The following is a 21,802-nucleotide window of genomic DNA, read 5'->3' as shown; positions in this document are numbered from 1 at the left end:
CCCGTCCGTTTTTTGCCGGTTGCGGCACGCTACTGAGCATGCGCAGTGCAAAAAAAACGCATGCGGCGGCCGGATGCGTTTTTTCCACATCGCGCCGCATCCGGCATTCATAGGCATGCATTGGAAAAAGCTCTGCATCGTCCGGATGCGGCACGATGCGTTTTTTTTTGCCGGACAAAAAAACGTGCCAGGCACCGTTCCATCTGGCCGCCACATGGGCTAAATATGCCACATCCGGCAAAAAACAGACCTAACGCAAGGCCATGCGGCACAATCCGGCACTAATGAAAGTCTATGCGGAAAAAATGCAACCGGCAGCAAAAAAAACGGTTGCGTTTTTTCCTCAAAGAGCCGGATTGTCCCGCACAGCAAAAAACGAATGTGTGAAAGCAGCTCAAGAAAGCAGTCATGTATTTCTAATTTGGAAAACCCTTATTATAGAATACTCTACAGATAACCTAAACTAATATTTTGTGATTACAGCACAACTGCCACATTAGCAAACTTCAGTTTGTTACATAGACACAACAGGTAATACACTAGAAGAATAATAGCCAGATTTCTTACGGGGTGTTTATAACAAGACGATCCCATTGCCCTTTGATATCATCATCTGAGGGTTGCTCTGTGATATACAGACCATCAAATTCTACATTGCGAGCAATTTCCTTCTCCCGTTTAAATACCACCAAAGGAACCTATGGGGAAAGGACAGAAGGATGAGCGAGGAACGATTAACATCCGGGTAACGGCATTATCATTTCACACCTTGTAAGAGGAACAGACAGGAATGAATGGATCCATCTATCACTTCACGTTATGTATGATGTGCACAAAATATGTTTTTTTTCTGTGCATTTCATTTTTTATTCCCAAGAGGAATAAACACATTTTCATTGCAAATGAATCCCAAAGAAAATGCTTTAGTTATGTATGTGCTGGTGTTCACACATTAATAATCAAGTCTCTCCTTTTTCTTTAGGGATTATGTTTGCGTAGAAGACACGGTATTGAACTCTAGCCTTGTCTTTTATTTGGGAACTAAGGTGCAATTGTTTTGAGAAGCACAATGGATGCAAAAATCTATTGTATATTAAACAATATTACGTTTATTGGTTATATCCTCTCATCCAGTCTTATCAAGGGATATATGGTAATTAGATTTCTAACCTTTCATAAATGGATGATAAAGTGCAATCAGTACTTATGTACTATACATGCAAGTACTATGTGTGCGTGGCTGGAGGAGAGCAGGGGACCAGCGCTCCTAGACTGTCCCTCAGACTAGGGGGACCCTAGCTATCCCTTAACTCAGTGTTACCTTTGAAGGTGAGGATGTCTGAGCCGTCTTCCTGGCCCTGCTTCTGACCAGCCCTGATCTTACCCAACAAGAATATGACAGAACTCCACAACAACTCCAAGCACCACGCAATATAATCACCCGCAGGACTGGGACACAATAGCACACAGACCAACACCGCAATAAACTATAATTTCCATGGGAAGACGGATTCCGGCACTTTAAAAAGGAGGGGAATAAATGTAATAGGTTTCCAACAACATGTGATGCCAAAGGTAACCAGCAGGCTAGCAGAGGTTAACTCTTACTAGCCTGAGTTAATGAGCACACAGCATGTCGACGCCTGAGTCTATCTGTGTAACTCGAAAACACCATACTCCATAGTGTGGAGTGTCAGACTGTAGTGTGAACAGCGTCTGATGCCACCTTGACACTCGGCAGGTTTAGAGCAAAACTCCATGTGACAATGTGGGGATCATTGTGACACAGAAGATGCAAAGTTAAACGGCTATATGCCAATGGTAGCTATAGGGGCAGAAACCCCACATATGCAGCGGCCTGGGGGCCACTACAACCATAGGAAGAAGATAAGTCTTCCTACTGTGTAATCCATTGCATGCAAAGGACTGTAGTAATGATGTCCCTTGCTTACAATTATTTGTGGATTATGATCTACCTGAGAAATTTGCACACTGGTATGACATTTGTTAAACATTAATGACCAGTTCTCACGAATGTGTGAATTATCAGTATAATGCGGATGACTGTGTCTGTCGGCAGCTAACCATTATTCTGTAAAGACCGGTTGATGGTTCATGGTACCTGCTTTGGTATGCAAAAAGTTGAAAAACATCTATGCAGTGAAATAAACGTTGATGCTCAGTACCTTAAGACAGTAGTAGCCAATAACACAAAGGAAAGAGATGATGGTGTGAATAATAGCCAATATACGCAGTGTTGGAGCCATATAACCGGTGTTCTCCTGCAGGACAAAATAAACCGCTCCTTCTTCTACCTCCTCCTCGTCTTCTTGGTATGTGTTCCATATGTTGGAATCATTATCGTTCTCTTCAGTTGCGGGCTCTTCTGTGACCTAGGAATACGCATTGGAGTAAAATAGTATTTAATGGCTGTGTGATCTGAAGTATCTGTAAGTCTTAGGTTAGCCATATACAAGTGCAGTATATCAAGGCTAATGAAGCATTCGCTTGGTTTACATTGCCAACGTCCTAACTAGTCAAATTAAAAGTTTCTGGTATTAAAATTTCCCAAGACTTTTATGTATTTTTTTTTATGATTTTCAGACAAGGTCTTTACAAACCCAAGTACATAGAAGCCTTAAATACATTTCTCTGTTCACTGTTTAACCTTCCTACCACATAGCCGGCAGCGGAGCAACATAATGAGGAGCTCGTGGGCTCAAGACAGCACAGTACAGCAGCTGACGATGAAAGCTTGTCTTGAGAAGAGGCACAGAGTTTGTCTTCAAAGACAGTCTTCCTCGTAAGAAGACAATACATCCAACAAAGTGAGAAAACTTCTATTAGTAAAGCACACTGACAAAAGACCCCTGTATGATAAAGAATAGAAAATGGTGTCATATAAAAGGCATTACCTTGTAGAACAACAGAATGAAGTTAATCGCGAACGCCACAAACAGAGCGAGGAATCGGAGATTGTAGAAATTTCTTGCGAGGTAATTCTGAAAAGAGACAGAAGAAATATAAGGATTAAAGCCTTTCCAGCACGTCTTAGATCTATATTTAGTTATAAAGAATTCCAAGTATGTCACTGCCGTCTCTCAAGGGATATTTGATCATTTTCAATTCTGGTCATTTGGTTTGAATGTTGAAGTGATGATTATCAAATGCAAACATTCATTCCTACCTCTGCCTTGCCTAAGTAACTTTTCTTTTCTTCAGAGGCACAATGCAGTAATTTAAAGCAAGAGAGATCATTTCTGAAACAGTGTGACATTGCACAAGTAGGGCAATGCAAAGTGCAGCTACATTATTCCTCCATGGTCGTCATTGGAAAATGTAGCAAGTCCATCATGCATGGAGTGTAAAGGAAAAATGGGTCACTATGCCTATATCCTTGCGGGTTGCCCCAGGCTCATCCTTTGAACCTTTCATCATTTTCCAGCTATTTAACTCGTACCTACTCACTTTTTCCTTAAATAGAATGTATCACCTAATTTTTTTTTGTACTTTTTAAAACCATTTGACTGCTATGAATGTCTCCTTGGCATGCTTTGTGACCGAGGCAGTCTTGAGCAGGACACATAACCTGCCCTTATCTCATTCACCATGTGCTCGACTTCTAAAGGCCCTGTCACACGCTACGATATGTCGGGTGACATGTTGTCGGGGTCACGGAATTTGTGACGCACATCCGGCGTCGTTAGAGATGTCGTAGCGTGTGACACCTCCGAACGACTGTTAACGAACAAAAATACTCACCTTATCGTTGCTCGTTGACACGTCGTTCATTTTCATAATGTCGTTCCTCCTTATGCACGCCGGTTGTTCGTCGTTCCTGAGGCAGCACACATCGCTACGTGTGACACCTCAGGAACGACGAACACAACTTACCTGTGTCCCGCCATCAATGAGGAAGGAAGGAGGTGGGCGGGGTGTTCCAGCCGCTCATCTCCGCTTCTATTGGGCGGCCGCTGTGTGACGCTGAACGTCCCTCCCCCTTCAGGAAGAGGATGTTCGCCGCCCACAGCGACGTCTTTAGGGAGGTAAGTACGTGTGACGGGGGTTAATAGCATTGTGCGCCACGGGCAACGAAATGCCCGTGACGCACAAACGACGGGGGCGGGTGCGATCGCTCATGCGATCGCACGATATATTGTAGCGTGTAACGCCGTCTTAAGAGTGGGTCTATACTTGACGACCTGCAGCCATAAATGGGAAGGTGCCGCAATTTTTATTTTTTCATTATTATTGATTATATAATCAGTTATGTTTACTACAAAATTAAATTCACTGTTTCAGTAGGGGTTTTTTTTGTATAATTTTTTTCTGCAGCCAAGTGTGTAACGACACTTACCTGAAACACGGTAGCCCCTGTACATAGGAGTCTGCAGTCACTGTCCGATCTAATCTACTGCACTGTAGCTGGAGATGACAGGAGCAGAGATCCTGGGTGAGGGGAGTATCGGTGGCGGGGAGCGGTGATCGCAACCTGACTTCATTACTATACACGGCTACAGATCACTACTCACCACCACCGCTGTTGTGTTCAGAAAAATCATCACGCTGCAGTGATCTGAACACACTGACACAGCTCTGCTATATTACTCTAAACTGACATAGCAGACCGTGTATCAAACAGACATCTTGGTGAATATGTGGGGCCATTATACTGTATGCAGAACTGAGTAGTGCTCAACTCTGTATGGAGGACTATGTGGGGTCCATTATTCTGTATGGAGGGCTACGTGGGCCCAATATGGAACACTATATGAAGCCCATTATACTGTATGGAGGACTATGTGGTGCTCATGTGCCGCCCTGGCAAAACCAGGGTGTCACAGAGGTTTGCATACATCTTTATGGTGCAGAGCTCACTCTCCCTTGGGGAGTTTCCCACACCAATACACACCAGCCAATCAGGCCCCACTAGCCCCCTCCTCAGGAAAACAGGAGGGGGAGAGAGGAGCTTGGGGAGAGCAGAGTGTAGTTTCAGTCAGTCTGCAGGAGGAGAGAGGTCAGGAAGCAGCCCCTGTGTGGGGCTAGGAGAAGTGGCAGTGAGGGCCTCAGGAATAGGCCAGCCGCTTGTGGGACCTGAAGTGGACCGGGAGAGGGTAGTGGCCCCCCAGTGCCGACTGTCGGAACCCACTCCAGACCTGTGTACGGAGCAGACACAGATACCAGGCAGGAGAAAAACACCCGAATTACACACACAGGTGTGGGACCCGTCCTCACAGCAGCCGTGGGCACCAGTTACCAGCAACTTGGTTAATTCTTGGACTCGTGTCAGTTATTGCCTTATACTGTGAGTACTCCTGCACCACCCGGTCCAAGCCGTGGACTGCACCTGTTACTCCCCAATCCATCACACCGGGGTCCCAGGACATCAACACCCTACCCGTGGAGGGAAAATCACCACCTTGCTGCCCATTACCATCCCCGGGATCCTGTGACCGTCAGCGGCGGTGCTCCATTACCTAACCGCACACCACGGGTGGCGTCACGGAACATGGACCACCAAATCTCCCCTGTATATAATCCCCTTTTTGCTGTGGAGCCTGGGATCACAGACCGGGTCACGCCACCGTACACCTACAAAAGTGACCCCTTGGCTCGGATACGAGTACCCCCTATCCCTGTGCGACACACTCATTTCTCTGTATAGAGGGAAGAGGGAAGCCGGGGGTGCTTGGGTGTGAGCTTGCATGAGATCTAGGAAGGTGAGCACAAGCACCGCTGGAACCACACCGGCACGGGAGGCAAGTATAAGATTTTTATTTTAATGGAGGAAAACATGGAGTGTAAAAGGGGGCTGTCCTAGTGGTGGACAACCCCTTTAAGATCTATTCTCATAACTGATATATGTTAATATTTAAACCTTGCCCATATATTTAGCAGTAAAAGTAAGTGTAATCTCTTACCAGCATTTTGGTTTGGTAAATTTCCAGTCCAGCAAGGAAATTTGCCATAAACGCTTCAGGCTCTTCTTTTTTCTGGCCTCGCCTTCTTTTTATTCTTGGCCCCTCTTTACTTTCCAACAATTCAGATTGTTCTTCAGATTTAGCTTTGTCCTTTTTCTCGCCATCTTCCATGCTAAAAAGGACCAATGACCATGCTTAGCAAATGACTTACAATATTTCTTCTCACTAAAATGACTATTACCTCATTATCTTTATAACATGATTTATATCCATATTTCTACCCAAAATCCAAAATACTCCTTACATTAGGCTAAGCATACATAAGCATTTGTGGCCATTGCAGGTCATGTACACTCAAAAAGTATATGGCTGACGGTAGTCATAATCTGGATGGAGGCCTAGGCAGTAAAATAAGAGCCTCTGTAATCACTTACTTGGACTTTTATTCACAGACTACTCTGTGCTCACACTCTGCGGTGCAGCATGTCAATCAATGAGTCAGGGGGAGTGATCACAGCCATGCTGTCTATATAGTGAGCAGTAAGGCTGGGTACACATATCCGGCTTTTTGCCGGTTTGACGGATGCGGCGCACACCAGTGTAGTATGATACAGTACAGTGGCAGCGCCGCAACTTCCAGGTCACATGCTCCGGTCACATGACAGCATGTGACCGGCGCTTGCTGTGCTGCCAATGTACTGTATACACTGTACTGGCGTGCGCCGCATCCGTCAAACCGGCGAAAAGCCGGATATGTGTACCCGGCCGTACAATAACGGCTTCTTGCACTGGCCCAGTGACTTGAAAAAAGCGGTTACAGAGATATTAAAACTTAATTTTGTCCCTATAGCCCCTGCTCCAGTGTGCCAGCTGCAGGTAAATAGCATTTCTTGACCGGTCTGGTTTCCTTTAATAGTAATTGACATAACAATGCAGTAGAAGAAAGAAGCTGCTAAATCATTCGACAATATCTTAAAAATAATGTTTAGTCCAAAAATGACCCATTGTTTAAATCGTAATCAAAACGTCATATCTATCCCGAAATGGTATCAATAAAAACATTGTCTTGCCTCACAAAAATAAGTCATCAGACAGCTCCATTGACTGAAAAATTAAAACGTTCCAGGTTTTGGAATATTGAAAAACAACCCCCTAATTTATTTATTTTTTTTTTTTTTTACAAAACTTCAGTTTGTTTTTTTTTTACTACTAAAATAATATACTGAACATGTTTGGTATGGCCATAATCATACTAATGAGGATAATTTTATTGGGAGTTTATTTGTAGCACAAAAAGAACACTGTAAAAATAATTTTCAAAAAAAAAACGTCAGAATTGTGATTTTTTTTTTTATAATTTCTCAATATTAGGATTTTTTTCTATGTTTCCAGTACAATATGGGGCAAAATGAATGAAAACTCTCATATTGCAGCTGGGAGTGTGCACTTTCAGCCCATATTATATATATAATTGTATTTCTGAACATGTTTTTGTAAACAGCTAAAATAACAAAACTTGTGTCACTGTCCAAATATTTCTGGACCTAACTGTATATATATATATGTATATATTATATATATATATATATATATATATATATATATATATATATATATATATATATTATTACAATATTAAATTATTTTTTTAATTTTGAAATAGAAAAATATACATGAATTTTTGGCATCGCTGACCTGTTTATGGTTCATTTTTAGCATGCAATGAACGCTGCAAAAAAAAAATCACATGGAAAAATGAGCCCTTAAATATGCACTATGTAGATGGTAGAATAAAAAAAAGTTATTGCTCTTGGTAGAAGGCGAGGAACAGATGAAAGCACAAACGTAAATAATTTAGTCCGTTAAGGAACCCCAGGTATAATATAATACTGGTGGTGTTCTGGTTGGATCAGTATTTTTTTTTTATATATAATTGTCTCATTAGTTATTAAATCAAACATTACAGAAAACTGAGCGAGGGGGTGTGAGAAATGGGCTGAAATAACCAGAATCTAGAAGAGTACAGAGAACACCACAAGATGTCGTACACTCCAGAGCTCCGTTTTCTTGTGTTGTCTTATAGATGACTTTTCAGGGCACTTACTCAGCCTTCTCGGATTCCGCTTTTGAGTTGTCCTCGTTTTCTTTCGCAATTTCCGCTGCCTGCAATAACAAGGTAAGACATTCATTGTAGGGTGATTTGCGTTATTTTATTACTATTAAAAGAATTCAATTAGCCGGGTTATCTGTGCATATTCCAGATCCTTGGCTTGCTTTACTCATACAGGATAAAGTAGATTTTTTTTGCAGCTAAACTAATTAAACAAGACAAGATTGTGCAAGTGATACCAGAAACCTTTTCTACAGTTGTTCCCTCTGGTAATTTCTTTCACGCTTCATCTTAAATGATAAGGAATTTTTTCAGAACTGCTTTAAAGATTGGCTTTACTGCAACTTGATCTGTGGTTGGCTCTGCCGGATCAACCAAGTAAAAAAAAAGTTTGACGATCCACACATGAATACAATCACTGAATGTGAATATGTTAAATTTTTTGCCTTAATCAAAATACTTCCCAGTGAAACCATAAACCATAACACAAATAATTTAATCCATACAGTTGTATTTGCTGATCTGCTAGCCTATAGGCCACTTCACACATAACGAGATCGCTGACGACATCGTTGCTACGTCACAGTTTCTGTGACGAAACAACGACTTCACCAGCGATCTCATTATGTTTGACACGTACCAACGATCCGTCCCCTGCTGTGAGATCGTTGGTCGTTGCTGAATGTCCTGGGCCATTTTCGGCTCATTGGAGTCCGGCTGGGCAGGATGGATCTCTATGTTTGACACCTACCAACAATCTCGTTAAGGACCGAGATGAGAAATTAAAGTGTGACACGTAGGCGTGTAGTTGCGTCACCTTTTCTGCGACCCCTCTGCACCGATTGACTGGCGCTGAGAACAGTACTGCGTTCTGATTGGGTATCGCTTCATGCTTTGTTCCTTTTTGAGCCTTGCTTTGAGGATAGAACGAAGGAGGGATGAATCCAGGTGCAGATGCAGCTTCGATCCGAAAAGCAAGCAAGCAACCGGGAATAAAGTAGGAATGAATCCGGGTGGAGTCGCAGGTTCTATCCTCAAAGCAAGGCTCAAAAAGGGACAAAAGATGAAGCGATACAAAGTTGTCTTCTAGGCCGGCCGCCTAATCAGAATGCAGTATTGGCCACCAATCGGAGCGGAGGGGTGTGGAAAAGGCGACGCATATGCACGCCTACGTGGCTTACAGCGTCAAACTACGCCCTTATTCGAGGTCGAAATCGTTACATAGCTGCTGTGTGACAGGGTCCCACCGACCAACGAGATTGTTATACAGGTCGCTGCATTGTTACTAAAGTCGTTGGCAAATTGACTGACATCTCACCAACAATCTCACCAACGATTTAACAACGATCCGAAAACTGTGACGTAGTAACGATCTCGTTATGTGTGACTGGACCTTACCACCTTAAAAGTGGTATTAGCAGATAACATTTATCAATAACTGATATATCATGAAGATCGTTAAAGGGTTGATATTGAGTTTTAGCATGGCTCCTTCCAATAGGTGGCACTAGAGTTGACGTAATTTGCATATTTTCATTCCTAGATGAGCACTGTATGGCTCATAAGCCTCCTGACACAGGCATGCTAGGCATGTCATTCTCCACAAGGAGAAATGTTACCCTTTAGATCGAGAGGGTCCGAATTCTTGAATTTGCATCAAGCTCAAAAATAGGAAACCCCAGCACGTAATCCTTAGTATTCAACACCAATTATAGCATTCAACTACTACTATACAACCTTTAATCTCTGAAGCTCATTCTCAATACAAAAAATCTAGTGCGAAGGGACAGCGCATTAGGAGTCCGACAATCTAGCACTCAATGTGGGGCCTTTCAGTTGCACTTCTAGTAGTTTAATGTTATCACCTGGAGTTTTCCTTTAAAAGGGAATCTGTCAGCAGGTATTTGATATGTAATCTGAAGACAGCATGCTGTAGGGGTTAACACACATATTTCAGCAATGCGTCTCTTATGAAGGTCCATTCAGTTGTTTATCTGCAATGTTTATTTTAGCTTCAGGAAGAAGACTAGTTGATTGCCAGACTAGGTCAGCTAGAGGTAAGCTAGTCAGCATATCCCTTTCTGTGATTAGAAGCTAATTTTCTACAGACTTTCTATATAGAGAGCTTGTTGTTGGCAGGGGCAGCTTTCTTAGCTCCCATGCATGGCAAAATCTAAAAACTGATTGTGTCAGAACGGCTGTACCCAGTAATCTAAGTGAAACATTGTTGGATTCAGGATCTCTTTGCCTATGTTATGCTGCTCTCTGAGGAGTTAGCAAAAACCTGTTGACAGATTCCATTTACTGTTACATGGGGGGATTGGAGCCAGGGCTGTGGAGTCGGAGTCGGAGTCGTGGAGTCGGAGTCGGAGTCGGAGCTCATTTTGGTGGAGTCGGAGTTGGAGTCGGTATAAAATGCACCGACTCCGACTCCTAAAATATATAATAAATTGGGGACAGGAGTGCAATGCAGAATGTGCTGAATATTTTACTAAATAATAACATTTAGTATAATGCTTATATTTAAGTGAAAAATTTATTGTAGTATAATGTGAACATCAGACATTTAATTGTTTTTATGATACAATAATCAAGATATTTGGATAGAACATAAAATATTTATTGGATACAACTTTAGAACACAAAAAACTAATAAATTGTAAATATGTAATATTATATATATATACACAGTGTATATACACACACAAGATATATATGTAATCTACTGTATATTACATAGTGTATTACATATTTACAATTTATTACAGTTTTTTGTGTTCTAAAGTTGTATCCAATAAATATATTTTATGTTCTATCCAAATATCTTGATTATTGTATCATAAAAATTATTAAATGTCTAATGTTCACATACACATATTCATGTACTACAATAAATTTTTCACCTAACTATAAGCAATATATGTAGGAGTCGGAGTCGGAGCCGGAGTCGGAGTCGGAGCCGGAGTCGGAGTCGGTGCAAGAGAATTTGAGGAGTCGGAGTCGGAGTCGGAGTCGAAGGTTTGGCTTACCGACTCCACAGCCCTGATTGGAGCAAGGTCAGGAACTTATCCTGCATCATACCTAGCATATGCCAGATGTTTAACACAGCCAGGATCCTTCTGTAATAGCAGAACATGATTAGCAGTTCTGATGTTTAAAGGGAATCTGTCAGCAGTTTTTTTCTATGTAAGCTGAAGAGAGCATGTTACAAGGGCCACACACCAGTTTTGCACACTCCCTCCTGTGATTTTACTGTTTTTGTATAATCTCCATAGATAGCCTGGTGTAGGTGTGGGCAGCTCTCTCAGCTCTGCTAGATGGTTAAATCTAAAAACTGATTATGTCAGATAAGCTGCACCTAGTAATCTAAGTGATACACCATTGGATTCAGTATCTCCTTGCCTACATTATGCTGCTCCCAGATGAGGTATCAAAAACCTGCTGACAGATTCCCTCTAAATGCTCCCTTTCACTTATTGACAGTGAGACTTAAGGGGCTGGATTACTGGTGTATGCATGCACTGGCACCCATTGGTCCCCCATAATACGATCACAGAGTGTCAGTGAGGTACTGTGCTGCTGAAGTACCCTATGGTGGCCATGTTGGTTCTCCTATGAAGTCCAGTCTGTGCACCAGCTCTTTAACAGAACATCAGTTTAACTACATATACATAAGCAATCAAATGATAGCAGGTTTAAGTCCCTTAGTAATCTTAATAAAGTAAAATAAAATTTAAAAAATATAAAAGTTGAACTCCCCTCTTTTCCCAGTTAAACAAAGAAATTAAAAAAATGAAGATTTGGTTTTCTCATACCTGTACAATTTATTGTTCAATCTATAGTAATTACATTTTAGTTAAATCTATATTAAATCTAAAATTACTTAAGCTATACGTTAAGCACAGAGAAGAAAAAAAAACAATTGACTTTTCCAGTTGGTTCAATTGCCCCAAAAATGCAATAATAAAGATCAAAACATTGTATGTGATTCAAAATGGTATCAATAACAATGTCATTTTGTTGCGCATAATACACCGCTCCATCAATGAAGAAGTAAAAAAGGTTCTAGATCTCAGAAAATGGAAACACAAACCAAATATATATGGGTTTCTTTTCACTAAAGTTTTGATCATTTTTAAACCACTAAAATTTCCAAATAAAAAAAACAAACCTTATGAAGTTGGTATTATCTTAGTTATACTGACCTAAACAATCATAATGCCAGGTCACATCTACTGCAAGATTAGTATAAAAAAAAAAAGGGGGTGTAGTGGTGCTTTAAATACCTTGTAAGAATCCTTGAGTTCCCCCAATTCTGCCACTTTTTTTTTTTCTGTTTTGTGCTGAGTCTCTCTATAGGTAGAGATATACAAATTTGTTGCTTTTGGAGCGCAGTATGTGAAATCTCTGCTTGTAGTGCAACTGAACATTTCTTTAGAATCTCTGGGTTTCAGCCCTCCCTTCAAGACACTGTCAATCAAAGGCTGGCAACTGATCTTGCAGTCTATCAGCTTCACATACTGAAGAGCTATAATTAGGAATGCTTGCATCCGGGAGGGAGGGGTGAAAGCAAACACCCAGAAAGAGGCTCTGAAGCAATGGCCAGTTGAACTACAAGCAGAGATTTCACATACTGCGCTCCAAACGCGACAAATGTGAAGATCTCTGCAATGGAGCAATGCAGAGCAAAGTGAAAATAAGTTGCAGAATCAGGGGAACTTAAGGATTTTTTAAGATGTTTAACAACATTATTTTGAGCAAGTGACCATTCTTCTTTCAACACAAAAAAACAAAATTGTCCAGTAATGTAGGTGGTTAAAAAAAAAATGTCAGTGTTCTCCATCCTGGATCACAATGCACCTCCCTTCCACTTGTTCCACTGACATAGCTGAGGAATCTTGCAGAGCAACATCATATGTGACCATCTCTGTGCTTAGGTTAGGCTGTGTGCGCACGTTGCGTAATTTCATGCATTTACGCTGCGTCTAGCACTGCAGCGTAAATGCATGCATCCTGCATCCCCTGCACAATCTATGAAGATTGTGCATAATCCGTGCGCACGATGCTTTTCTGAACGCAGAGATTTGAGTGTCAAAAATTTGACAATCTCTGTGTTTAAAAATGCAGCATGTCACTTCTTTTGTGCGCTTTGGATGCTGCTCCCACTCTGTCTATGGGAGAGGCAGCATCCTGAGCGCATGAAATCAGCATCTATGCTGCAAACACATTGCATCCATTAAGCAGTGTTTCTGCAGCGATTTGCAGCGCACATGTGCTGTAAAATCGCTGCAGAGATTTCAGGATGTACACGACGCAACATGTGCACATAGCCTTAAGCGAGCTTTACACGCAGCAACATCGCTAATGCGATGGCGTTGGGGTCACGGAATTCGTGACGCACATCTGGCCTCGTTAGCGACATCGTTGCGTGTGAAACGCAGGATCAACCATTAACGATCAAAATTACTCACCTAATCGTTGACGCGTCGTTCCTATCCCGATTATCGTTGCTGTTGCAGGATGCAGGTTGTTCGTTGTTCCTGCGGCAGCACACATCACTACATGTGACACCGCAGGAACGAGGAACATCTCCTTACCTGCGGCCACCTGCAATGAGGAAGGAAGGAGGTGGGCGGGATGTTACGGCCGCTCATCTCCGCCCCTCCGCTTCTATTGGGCGGCCGCTTAGTGACGCCGCTGTGACGCCAAACAAACCGCCCCCTTTGAAAGGAGGCAATTCGCCGGCCACAGCAACGTCGCTAGGCAAGTAAGTATGTGTGACGGGTGTAAGCGATTTTGTGTGCTACGGGCAGCGATTTGCCCGTGACGCACAACCTATGGGGGCGGGTGCTTTCACCAGCGACATCGCTAGCGATGTCGGTGTGTAAAGCCCACTTTAGAGTGAAGATTGGTAATCAACCTGCTAAGTTGACAGTACATCCTTCTGTCTACAAAATCAGAGACACAAATACTACAACCTACATGTCTTCCTGTACGAAGAATCGACTAAAGCTTCTTCTTATCATTTAAATAGTAAAAAAACAATCTAAAAAAAGTGTCTAGGTAAAAAAAATATTCAGAAATTGAAAGATGAATATTTCAGAAAATGAGCAGATTTAAAGGGAATCTGTCACCAGGATTTTGCTATGTAAGCTGAGGACAGCATGCTGTGAGAGTTTAAAAAAAAAAAAGTAAAAACATCTATTTTCTCTTATCTGTGTGTCAGCTATTGTTTGCTCATACTAAATGGTTTATTGCTCTGTGATTAACATTGGTGTGACTCCTCTGGTTGTGCAAAGCAGACCTGCACACCCCTTGCTGTGATTGACACCTCACAGTTGCGAAAGAAAACAATCCATTTTGTTCTTATAGAAATCATCTTGTCTTATAACTGAATATCATAGGGCTCATCTAACACTGATGGTCAGGGACGATTGACATGTCTATTCACACCCCTGCGGCTCTTATTGGTGCATAGTTCTGAGAAGTTATTTCTTTGTTTGGGATACTATATAAACTGGTCACATGATGTAATAAAGCAGAAACTTTCAGTACACCACAAAGCGTGTGTGCTGCAATGATTTCCCAAGTGGTGGTAAAACAAATCTTAATAATTTGGAGTTCCAGTGGCATAGGAGGAGTGTATTTTGCTCACACAGTCAATGCACAATCTCTATTGAGAGCCTGGTGCTAGCAAGGGCAGCTCCCAGCTCTGCTAATAATAATTTTTTAATAATTTTATTCATTTATATAGCGCTATTAATTCCACAGTGCTTTACACAGTGCTACACTCAATTCTGAGATAAAATCAGAACGGCTGCACCCTCTAATCTTAAGCGGGCTTTACACACTGCGATATCGGTCCCAATATCGCTAGTGTGGGTACCCGCCCCCATCTGTTGCGCGACACGGGCAAATCGCTGCCCGTGCCGCACAACATCGCCCAGACCCGTCACACATACCTGCCCGGCGACGTCGCTGTGACCGGCGAACCGCCTCCTTTCTAAGGGGGCGGTCCGTGCGGCATCACAGCGACATCACTGAGCGGCCGCCCAATAGAAGTGGAGGGGCGGACATGAGCGGGACGTAACATCCCGCCCACCTCCTTCCTTCTGCATTGTGGCCGGGAGGAAGGTAAGGAGAGTTTCCTCGTTCCTGCGGTGTCACACGAAGCGATGTGTGCTGCCGCAGGAACGAGGAACAACCTCGTTACTGCTGCAGTAACGATATTTGAGAATGGACCCCCATGTCACCGATGAGCGATTTTGCACATTTTTGCAACGATGCAAAATCGCTCATCGGTGTCACACGCAACGGCATCGCTAATGCGGCCGGATGTGCGTCACTAATTCCGTGACCCAACGAGTTCGCATTAGCGATGTCGTAGCTTGTAAAGCCCCCTTAAGTTAAATGTGGTTAGACTCAGAATCTCTTTGCCTACCTTCTGCTGCTCTCAGATGAAGTAGCAAAAATCTGCTGACAGATTCCCTTTAACTATAACTGCAATCAGAGGATTGTTTATTAAACAGTACATAATCTTTGCATTTTATTAATAAGGTAATATTTGTATACAGTATTGTATACATGAACACAGAATACAATCTTCATTTAGCTGTTGCTACTTTCTTATTAAGTTCTACCATAAATAAGTTAGCAATAGAAGAGAACTCATTGATACTAAGATGATCCATAGCTCAGATAGTGAATTATAAATGTTATTGTCAGGTGGAAAGAAGAAGTTTTAACAAAAAAAAACACAAGTAAGAGTCCAAAGTCATTTATTTCCAGACACGACAAGTATAATCCTACGTCAGTTCTTGAACAGTGGAGCCAACAAAAATGAAAAAGGTTGTCAGTAAAAGTGGATCTATGTTAAGAAAGAAGGCTTCATCAGAGAACGTGATAACAATGACTGCGGCGCTAAATTCTTGGGTACAATGGTGTAGAGAACTACACACGGGAGACATCCATGCTATCATTTCATAGTCACATAATTGATGGGAAGAATACAGAATACTATGGACATTGCAGTTGCTCATTCTTTGCTTGTATTCTTGTTTGACTGTAATTATGGTTTCGGAGACATTACCTCGTCATATATATACTGTTCACCCAATGCATACAATGATAACATATAATACTAGCGCTGAATACACAATGGAATCATGTTATTTCTGATGGAAAATTGGAATCGATCGTGTTCAGCCGTAAACAAATGAGAAAAACATTTTTGATCTGGATTTCAATGATTTAAGGTCCTTAGTGATGTTTAGGTTTTAAGAATATGCACCTTTACTTTACACTACAATCAGTGTAGGATTAATAGAGGATCATAAGAGGATCATGACCATGATGGCATCCGTTTAATAAGGATAAAAAAAAGATGAATAGAAATGGAGAATAATGAGTATGGAAAGTACAATGATAGTGGAGAGAAGCCAATAACCCAATGAACGAGCAAAACACTCATTCATCGGGAGAAATGATCTTTTGTGCTGCACATATGATCATCATTCTCGGTAGCACATTGCTCTGTGAAAATAGGACTCGTGCTGCAGAGACCAATGTGCATGGCTATAGAGATCGCTCAGTGCACATAGCAAAGCTTGGTATGTCTCTGTAAAAAGGCTATTACATGACTGCCAATCGGTAAGTTTCACAAGGTCAGGAGACCCGCGGCCAGTCTGTTGCATTGCAGTCTGTTGCATGGACTGGCCGGGAGTTCTCCTGATCTGAACGTCACAGCCTCATAGAAATATATGAAGCTTTCATGCTCTGGTCAGCGCTGGCGTCTTCACCTTTTACTGACACCACTCTGGTCCTGCGGCGCCATATTGTGGCTGTAACTTCAGACTGGCCCCGAAGTCACACATTACGTCACAAGCTCTCAATCCAGCTCTATGAGGCCAGATTAAGGCTCTAATAGACTTGTATTGAGTTGTCACCTCTGGCTCCATGAAACACTGGGGCGGCGGAGATCGAAGGTGAAGCAGTCGTTAGGGGTATATAACACATTTCTCAGGGGACTTACATTTAAAGCACCACTCTAACAGTGCAATAAACAAAAAATACTGGAGTGCTGCTTTAAAGAGCTTACACTCTACAGGAGAGAGATGACCCCGCTGACCATAAGAGATTACATTCTACAGGAGAAAGAGGACCAAACTGATCATAAGAGCTTACAATCTACAGGAGAGAGAGAGAACCTTACTGACCATAAGAGCTTATACTTTATAGGAGAGAGGACTCTGCTGACCATAAGAGCTTACACTCTACAAGAGAAAGAAGCCCTTGCTGACCATAAGAACTTACACTCTACAGGAGAGAGAGAGAGGTTCATACTGACCATAAGAGCTTGTACTCTACAGGGGAGTTACCTACTGACCATAACAGATTACACTCTACAGGAAAGAGAGAGAAGCCCGCTAACCATAATAGCTTAGCCTCTACAGGAGAGAAAGGACCCTGCTGACCATAAGAGCTTACACTCTACAAGAGAAAGAGGACCTTGCTGACAATAAGAGCTTAGCCTCTACAGGAGATAGAGGACCATACTGACCATAAGAGCTTGTACTCTACAGGAGAGGACCACACTGACCATAAGAACTTACATTACTGGAGAGAGAGGACCCTAATGAACATAAGAGCTCACACTGTATGAGAGAGAGGACCATAGCTTACACTACTGGAGAGAGAGGGCCCTGCTGACTATAAGATCTTACACTCTACACGAGAGAGTGCGAGAACCCCACTGACCATAAGAGCTTACACTCTACAGGAGAGAGAGAGGATCATACTGACCATAAGATCTTACACTCTACATGAGAGAGTGCAAGAACCCCACTGACCATAAGAGCTTAGACTCTACAGGAGAGAGAGAGGACCATACTGACCATAAGATGTTACAGTCTACAAGAGAGAGTGCGAGAACCCCACTGACTATAAGAGCTTATACTCTACAGGAGAGAGAGAGGACTATACTGACCATAAGATCTTACACTCTATAGGAGAGAGAAATCCAGTGATTCTCGAGATGGAAAATGACCCTGCCGTACAAACTGTGCTCTGCCCACCACTGTTATCTGAACCCGCTAGATGTGCTTAAATTATCTTAATATGCCTACTGCGAGACACGATACAGGTATAGTCATTGGTGCATTAGTGAGGGGCAGACAGTAAAGCGGGCTTTACACGAGATGACTGATCGTGCGATGCATCGTCGGGGTCACGGTTTTCGTGACGCACATCTGGCATCGTACACGACGGCGTCTCGTGTAACACCTCCTAGCGACGCAGTATCGCTCACAAATCGTGAGTCGTGTACTCGTCGCTAGGTTTCATAAAATTGTTTAATTAAAATGGCGGCGGTTGTTCATCCTTTCCGTGGCATCACACGTTGATCCGTGTGACACCACGGGAACGATGAACAGCAGCTTTACCTGCCTCCCGCGGCACCCGATGGCTTAATGGAAGGAAGGAGGTGGGCCAGCCCCTCCGCTTCTATTGGCCGGCTGCCGTGTGATGTCGCTGTGACACTTCAGGAAGTGGACATTCGTCGCCCACAGTGAGGTCGTCCGGAAGGTAAGTACATGTGACGGGGGTTAAACGAGTTTGTGCACCACGGGTAACTAATTGCCTGTGACGCAAAAACGACGGGGGCAGGTACGATTGATCGTGCTATCGCACAATCGGTCGTCTCGTGTAAAGCAGGCTTAACTCTTCTAGCACATTAGTGTCAATAGTAGCACACCAGGTAACTGATGGCGAATTGGCAGAAACTTTGGCTTAAAGGGAACTTGTCACCAGGTGTTCCCATATGGTCGATATTACAGCATTTTATTAAGTCGTATGTATGTCTCCGATCTCCTCTGAATAGTTCAAAAAGACCTTTTATTATACCCACAAACAGTCCGGTCCAATGGGCGTCTCTGGTCTTGATCCTCCGCCCCCTCTCTTCCTACAATCACCATTCTCCTTCGCTTCTTCATGTGAATGATGTGCCCATTGTCATCCACACAGTAACTCCCAATCACACTAATGTGTGGCGCAATTTGCTCTAGGACCACAACAAGGATTCAGAATGGTGATTCTATGTTATCAGCTGATGTATAGCCAGTGATATTGCCAATAAAATGACTCGAGGAAGAAAATAATTTAGGCAGACATATTACATAAGTATTATCTGATGTAGTGTGCAGAATGTGATATGAACATATCATTGGTGCAACCTGTGCAGCTACACCATGGCCCTAAAGATAAAGGGGCCACTACGACCTTCATAAAGGTGCTCATGTACTGTTCCCTCTACACGGAACACGGTGTAACAATAGACATTTTTTACAGCTGTTTTTAGCAAAATGGGGGTGGGGGGGACATGAAGGCCTGTGAACCTCAAGTTTGGCCTTAGAGAGTCTTCAATAGTGAAATAATTGCCTATATCTGATGGAATACAATATATGATTTATGGAAAAACAAGGCAAAGCCTGTATTACTTGACACAGGAATCTCATGCTGTGATACATTAGCTGAGCTTTAATGACTAGTGAGCTGAGACATGCAGATCTTTTTCCCATTACATATCCACCACAGTTTACATAATTATCTACTGTCCCCGGTCTCTGAGTTATTGAATAGAACTGAATTACCGTCATCGTATTGTGTGGCCGCTGCGGAGATGGGAATGTTGACACTTGCGCTTTTATGATGAATTAGACTGTAAAAATGTCAATAAATTGTATGCTACACATGTACAACATGAAAATACATTTGTATTCCCTTAGATTGTGCCCCAAGTATGCAGGCGAACTGCAATATTGCTGTCATTCTGAAAAGTTACAGGATATCATTAACCCTTAGAGATGAGCTGCAGAGGGAAGTGTCCCAATATGTAGGCCCATGTATATAGGTATGCATGTTTGCCCATGTCTATATACATATATACAGTACAGACCTAAAGTTTGGACACACCTTCTCATCTCTAGAATAACTATTAAGAGGAGACTTTGTGCAGCAGCCTTCATGGTAAAATAGCTGCTAGGAAACCCCTGCTAAGGACAGGCAACAAGCAGAAGAGGCTTGTTTGTGCTAAAGAACACAAGGAATGGACATTAGACCAGAGGAAATCTGTGCTTTGGTCTGATGAGTCCAAATTTGAGATCTTTGGATCCAACCACCGTGTCTTTGTAGAAAAGGTGAACGGATGGACTCTACATGCCTGGTTCCCACCGTGAAGCATGGAGGAGGAGGTGTGATGGTGTGGGGGTGCTTTGCTGGTGACACTGTTGGGGATTTATTCAAAATTGAAGGCATACAGAACCAGCATGGCTACCACAGCATCTTGCAGCGGCGTGCTATTCCATCCGGTTTGCATTTAGTTGGACCATCATTTATTTTTCAACAGAATAATGACCCCAAACACACCTCCAGGCTGTGTAAGGGCTATTTGACTAAGAAAGAGAGTGATGGGGTGCTACGCCAGATGACCTGGCCTCCACAGTCACCAAACCTGAACCCAATCGAGATGGTTTGGGGTGAGCTGGACCGCAGAGTGAAGGCAAAAGAGCCAACAAGTGCTAAGCATCTCTGGGAACTCCTTCAAGACTGTTGGGAAACCATTTCTGGTGACTACCTCTTGAAGCTCATCAAGAGAATGCAAAGCAGTAATCAAAGCAAAAGGTGGCTACTTTGAAGAACCTAGAATATAAGACATATTTTCAGTTGTTTCACACTTTTTTGTTAAGTATTTCATTCCACTTGTGTTAATTCATAGTTTTGATGCCCTCAATGTGAATCTACAATTTTCAGAGTCCTGAAAATAAAGAAAACTCTTTGAATGAGAAGGTGTGTCTGTACTGTATATAAATAAATATATACACATGGTCACATTTTATATATATATATATATATATATATATATATATATATATATATATATATATATATATATATACATATCATATATAAAGCTCAGTGTATGTTTGTGTGTGTGTACCGTATGTGTGTATGCCCGCTAAAGGAATCCGCACCGTAGCATTTACAATCACGAAATTTTGCACAGACGTTTCATGTGACCCAGGGAATGTCGTAGACTATGTTTTGACAGGAAAATTTAACCCCGCGCTTTACAGTTACTCTCCAAAAAACATGTCTCCATTAAAGTAAATGGAGTCTGGAACTACTCGTTTTAATAGCAGCTGTGATTGGTTGCTATAGGAACAAAGGACATTGTTAGTATAAGAAGCTTATGTGTGAGGTAATATGATGTCAGTGGGGAGATGGTAAGAGAGAAAGAAACAGAGAGAGACAGAGACACAGAGAGAGAGAGACAGACAGGCAAATAGACAGAGAGATAGAGACAGACAGAAGGTGAAAGAGACAGACCTGGAAAGAGACAGACCTGGAAAGAGACAGACCTGGAAAGAGACAGACCTGGAAAGAGACAGACCTGGAAAGAGACAGACAGACAGGGACAGAGACAGGCAGACAGGGAAAGAGGAGACAGCCAGAGAGACAGACAAATATAGATGGTGAAAGAGACAGACGTTGATAGAGACAGATGGGGAAACAGATGGAGAAATAGATACAGACAAGGAAAGAGACAGACAGAAACAGGCAAACAGGGAAAGAGACAGACAGGAAAAGACACAGACAAAGAGATAGACAAAGGCAGACAGGGAAAGAGATAGGAAAAGAGACGGGGAGACAGACGGAGAAAGAGACAGACCTGGGAAAGAGACAGACCTAAAAGGAGACAAATGGGGAAAGAAAAAGA

At 42.4% G+C, this 21,802-nt stretch overlaps 1 protein-coding gene across 9 annotated transcripts in view; it reads right to left on the bottom strand.

Moving 5' to 3' along the window:
* The window catches only part of LOC142258359 (ryanodine receptor 3), an 847,167-nt gene that overhangs the window by 39,065 nt on the left and 786,300 nt on the right, over positions 1-21,802 (bottom strand). For all 9 annotated transcript variants that reach the window (XM_075330934.1, XM_075330936.1, XM_075330935.1 and 6 more), the window contains 5 exons: positions 8,026-8,084; positions 5,922-6,093; positions 2,916-3,002; positions 2,187-2,393; positions 568-698 (listed from right to left, as the gene is read on the bottom strand). In XM_075330934.1, the coding sequence (XP_075187049.1) occupies positions 568-698; positions 2,187-2,393; positions 2,916-3,002; positions 5,922-6,093; positions 8,026-8,084 (656 nt within the window). The remainder of the gene's footprint in view (positions 1-567; positions 699-2,186; positions 2,394-2,915; positions 3,003-5,921; positions 6,094-8,025; positions 8,085-21,802) is intronic.

This window comes from Anomaloglossus baeobatrachus, chromosome 12 (assembly GCF_048569485.1).
Source record: "Anomaloglossus baeobatrachus isolate aAnoBae1 chromosome 12, aAnoBae1.hap1, whole genome shotgun sequence".
Lineage (NCBI taxonomy): Eukaryota > Metazoa > Chordata > Amphibia > Anura > Aromobatidae > Anomaloglossus > Anomaloglossus baeobatrachus.
This window is presented reverse-complemented; position numbering and strand designations above follow the sequence as displayed.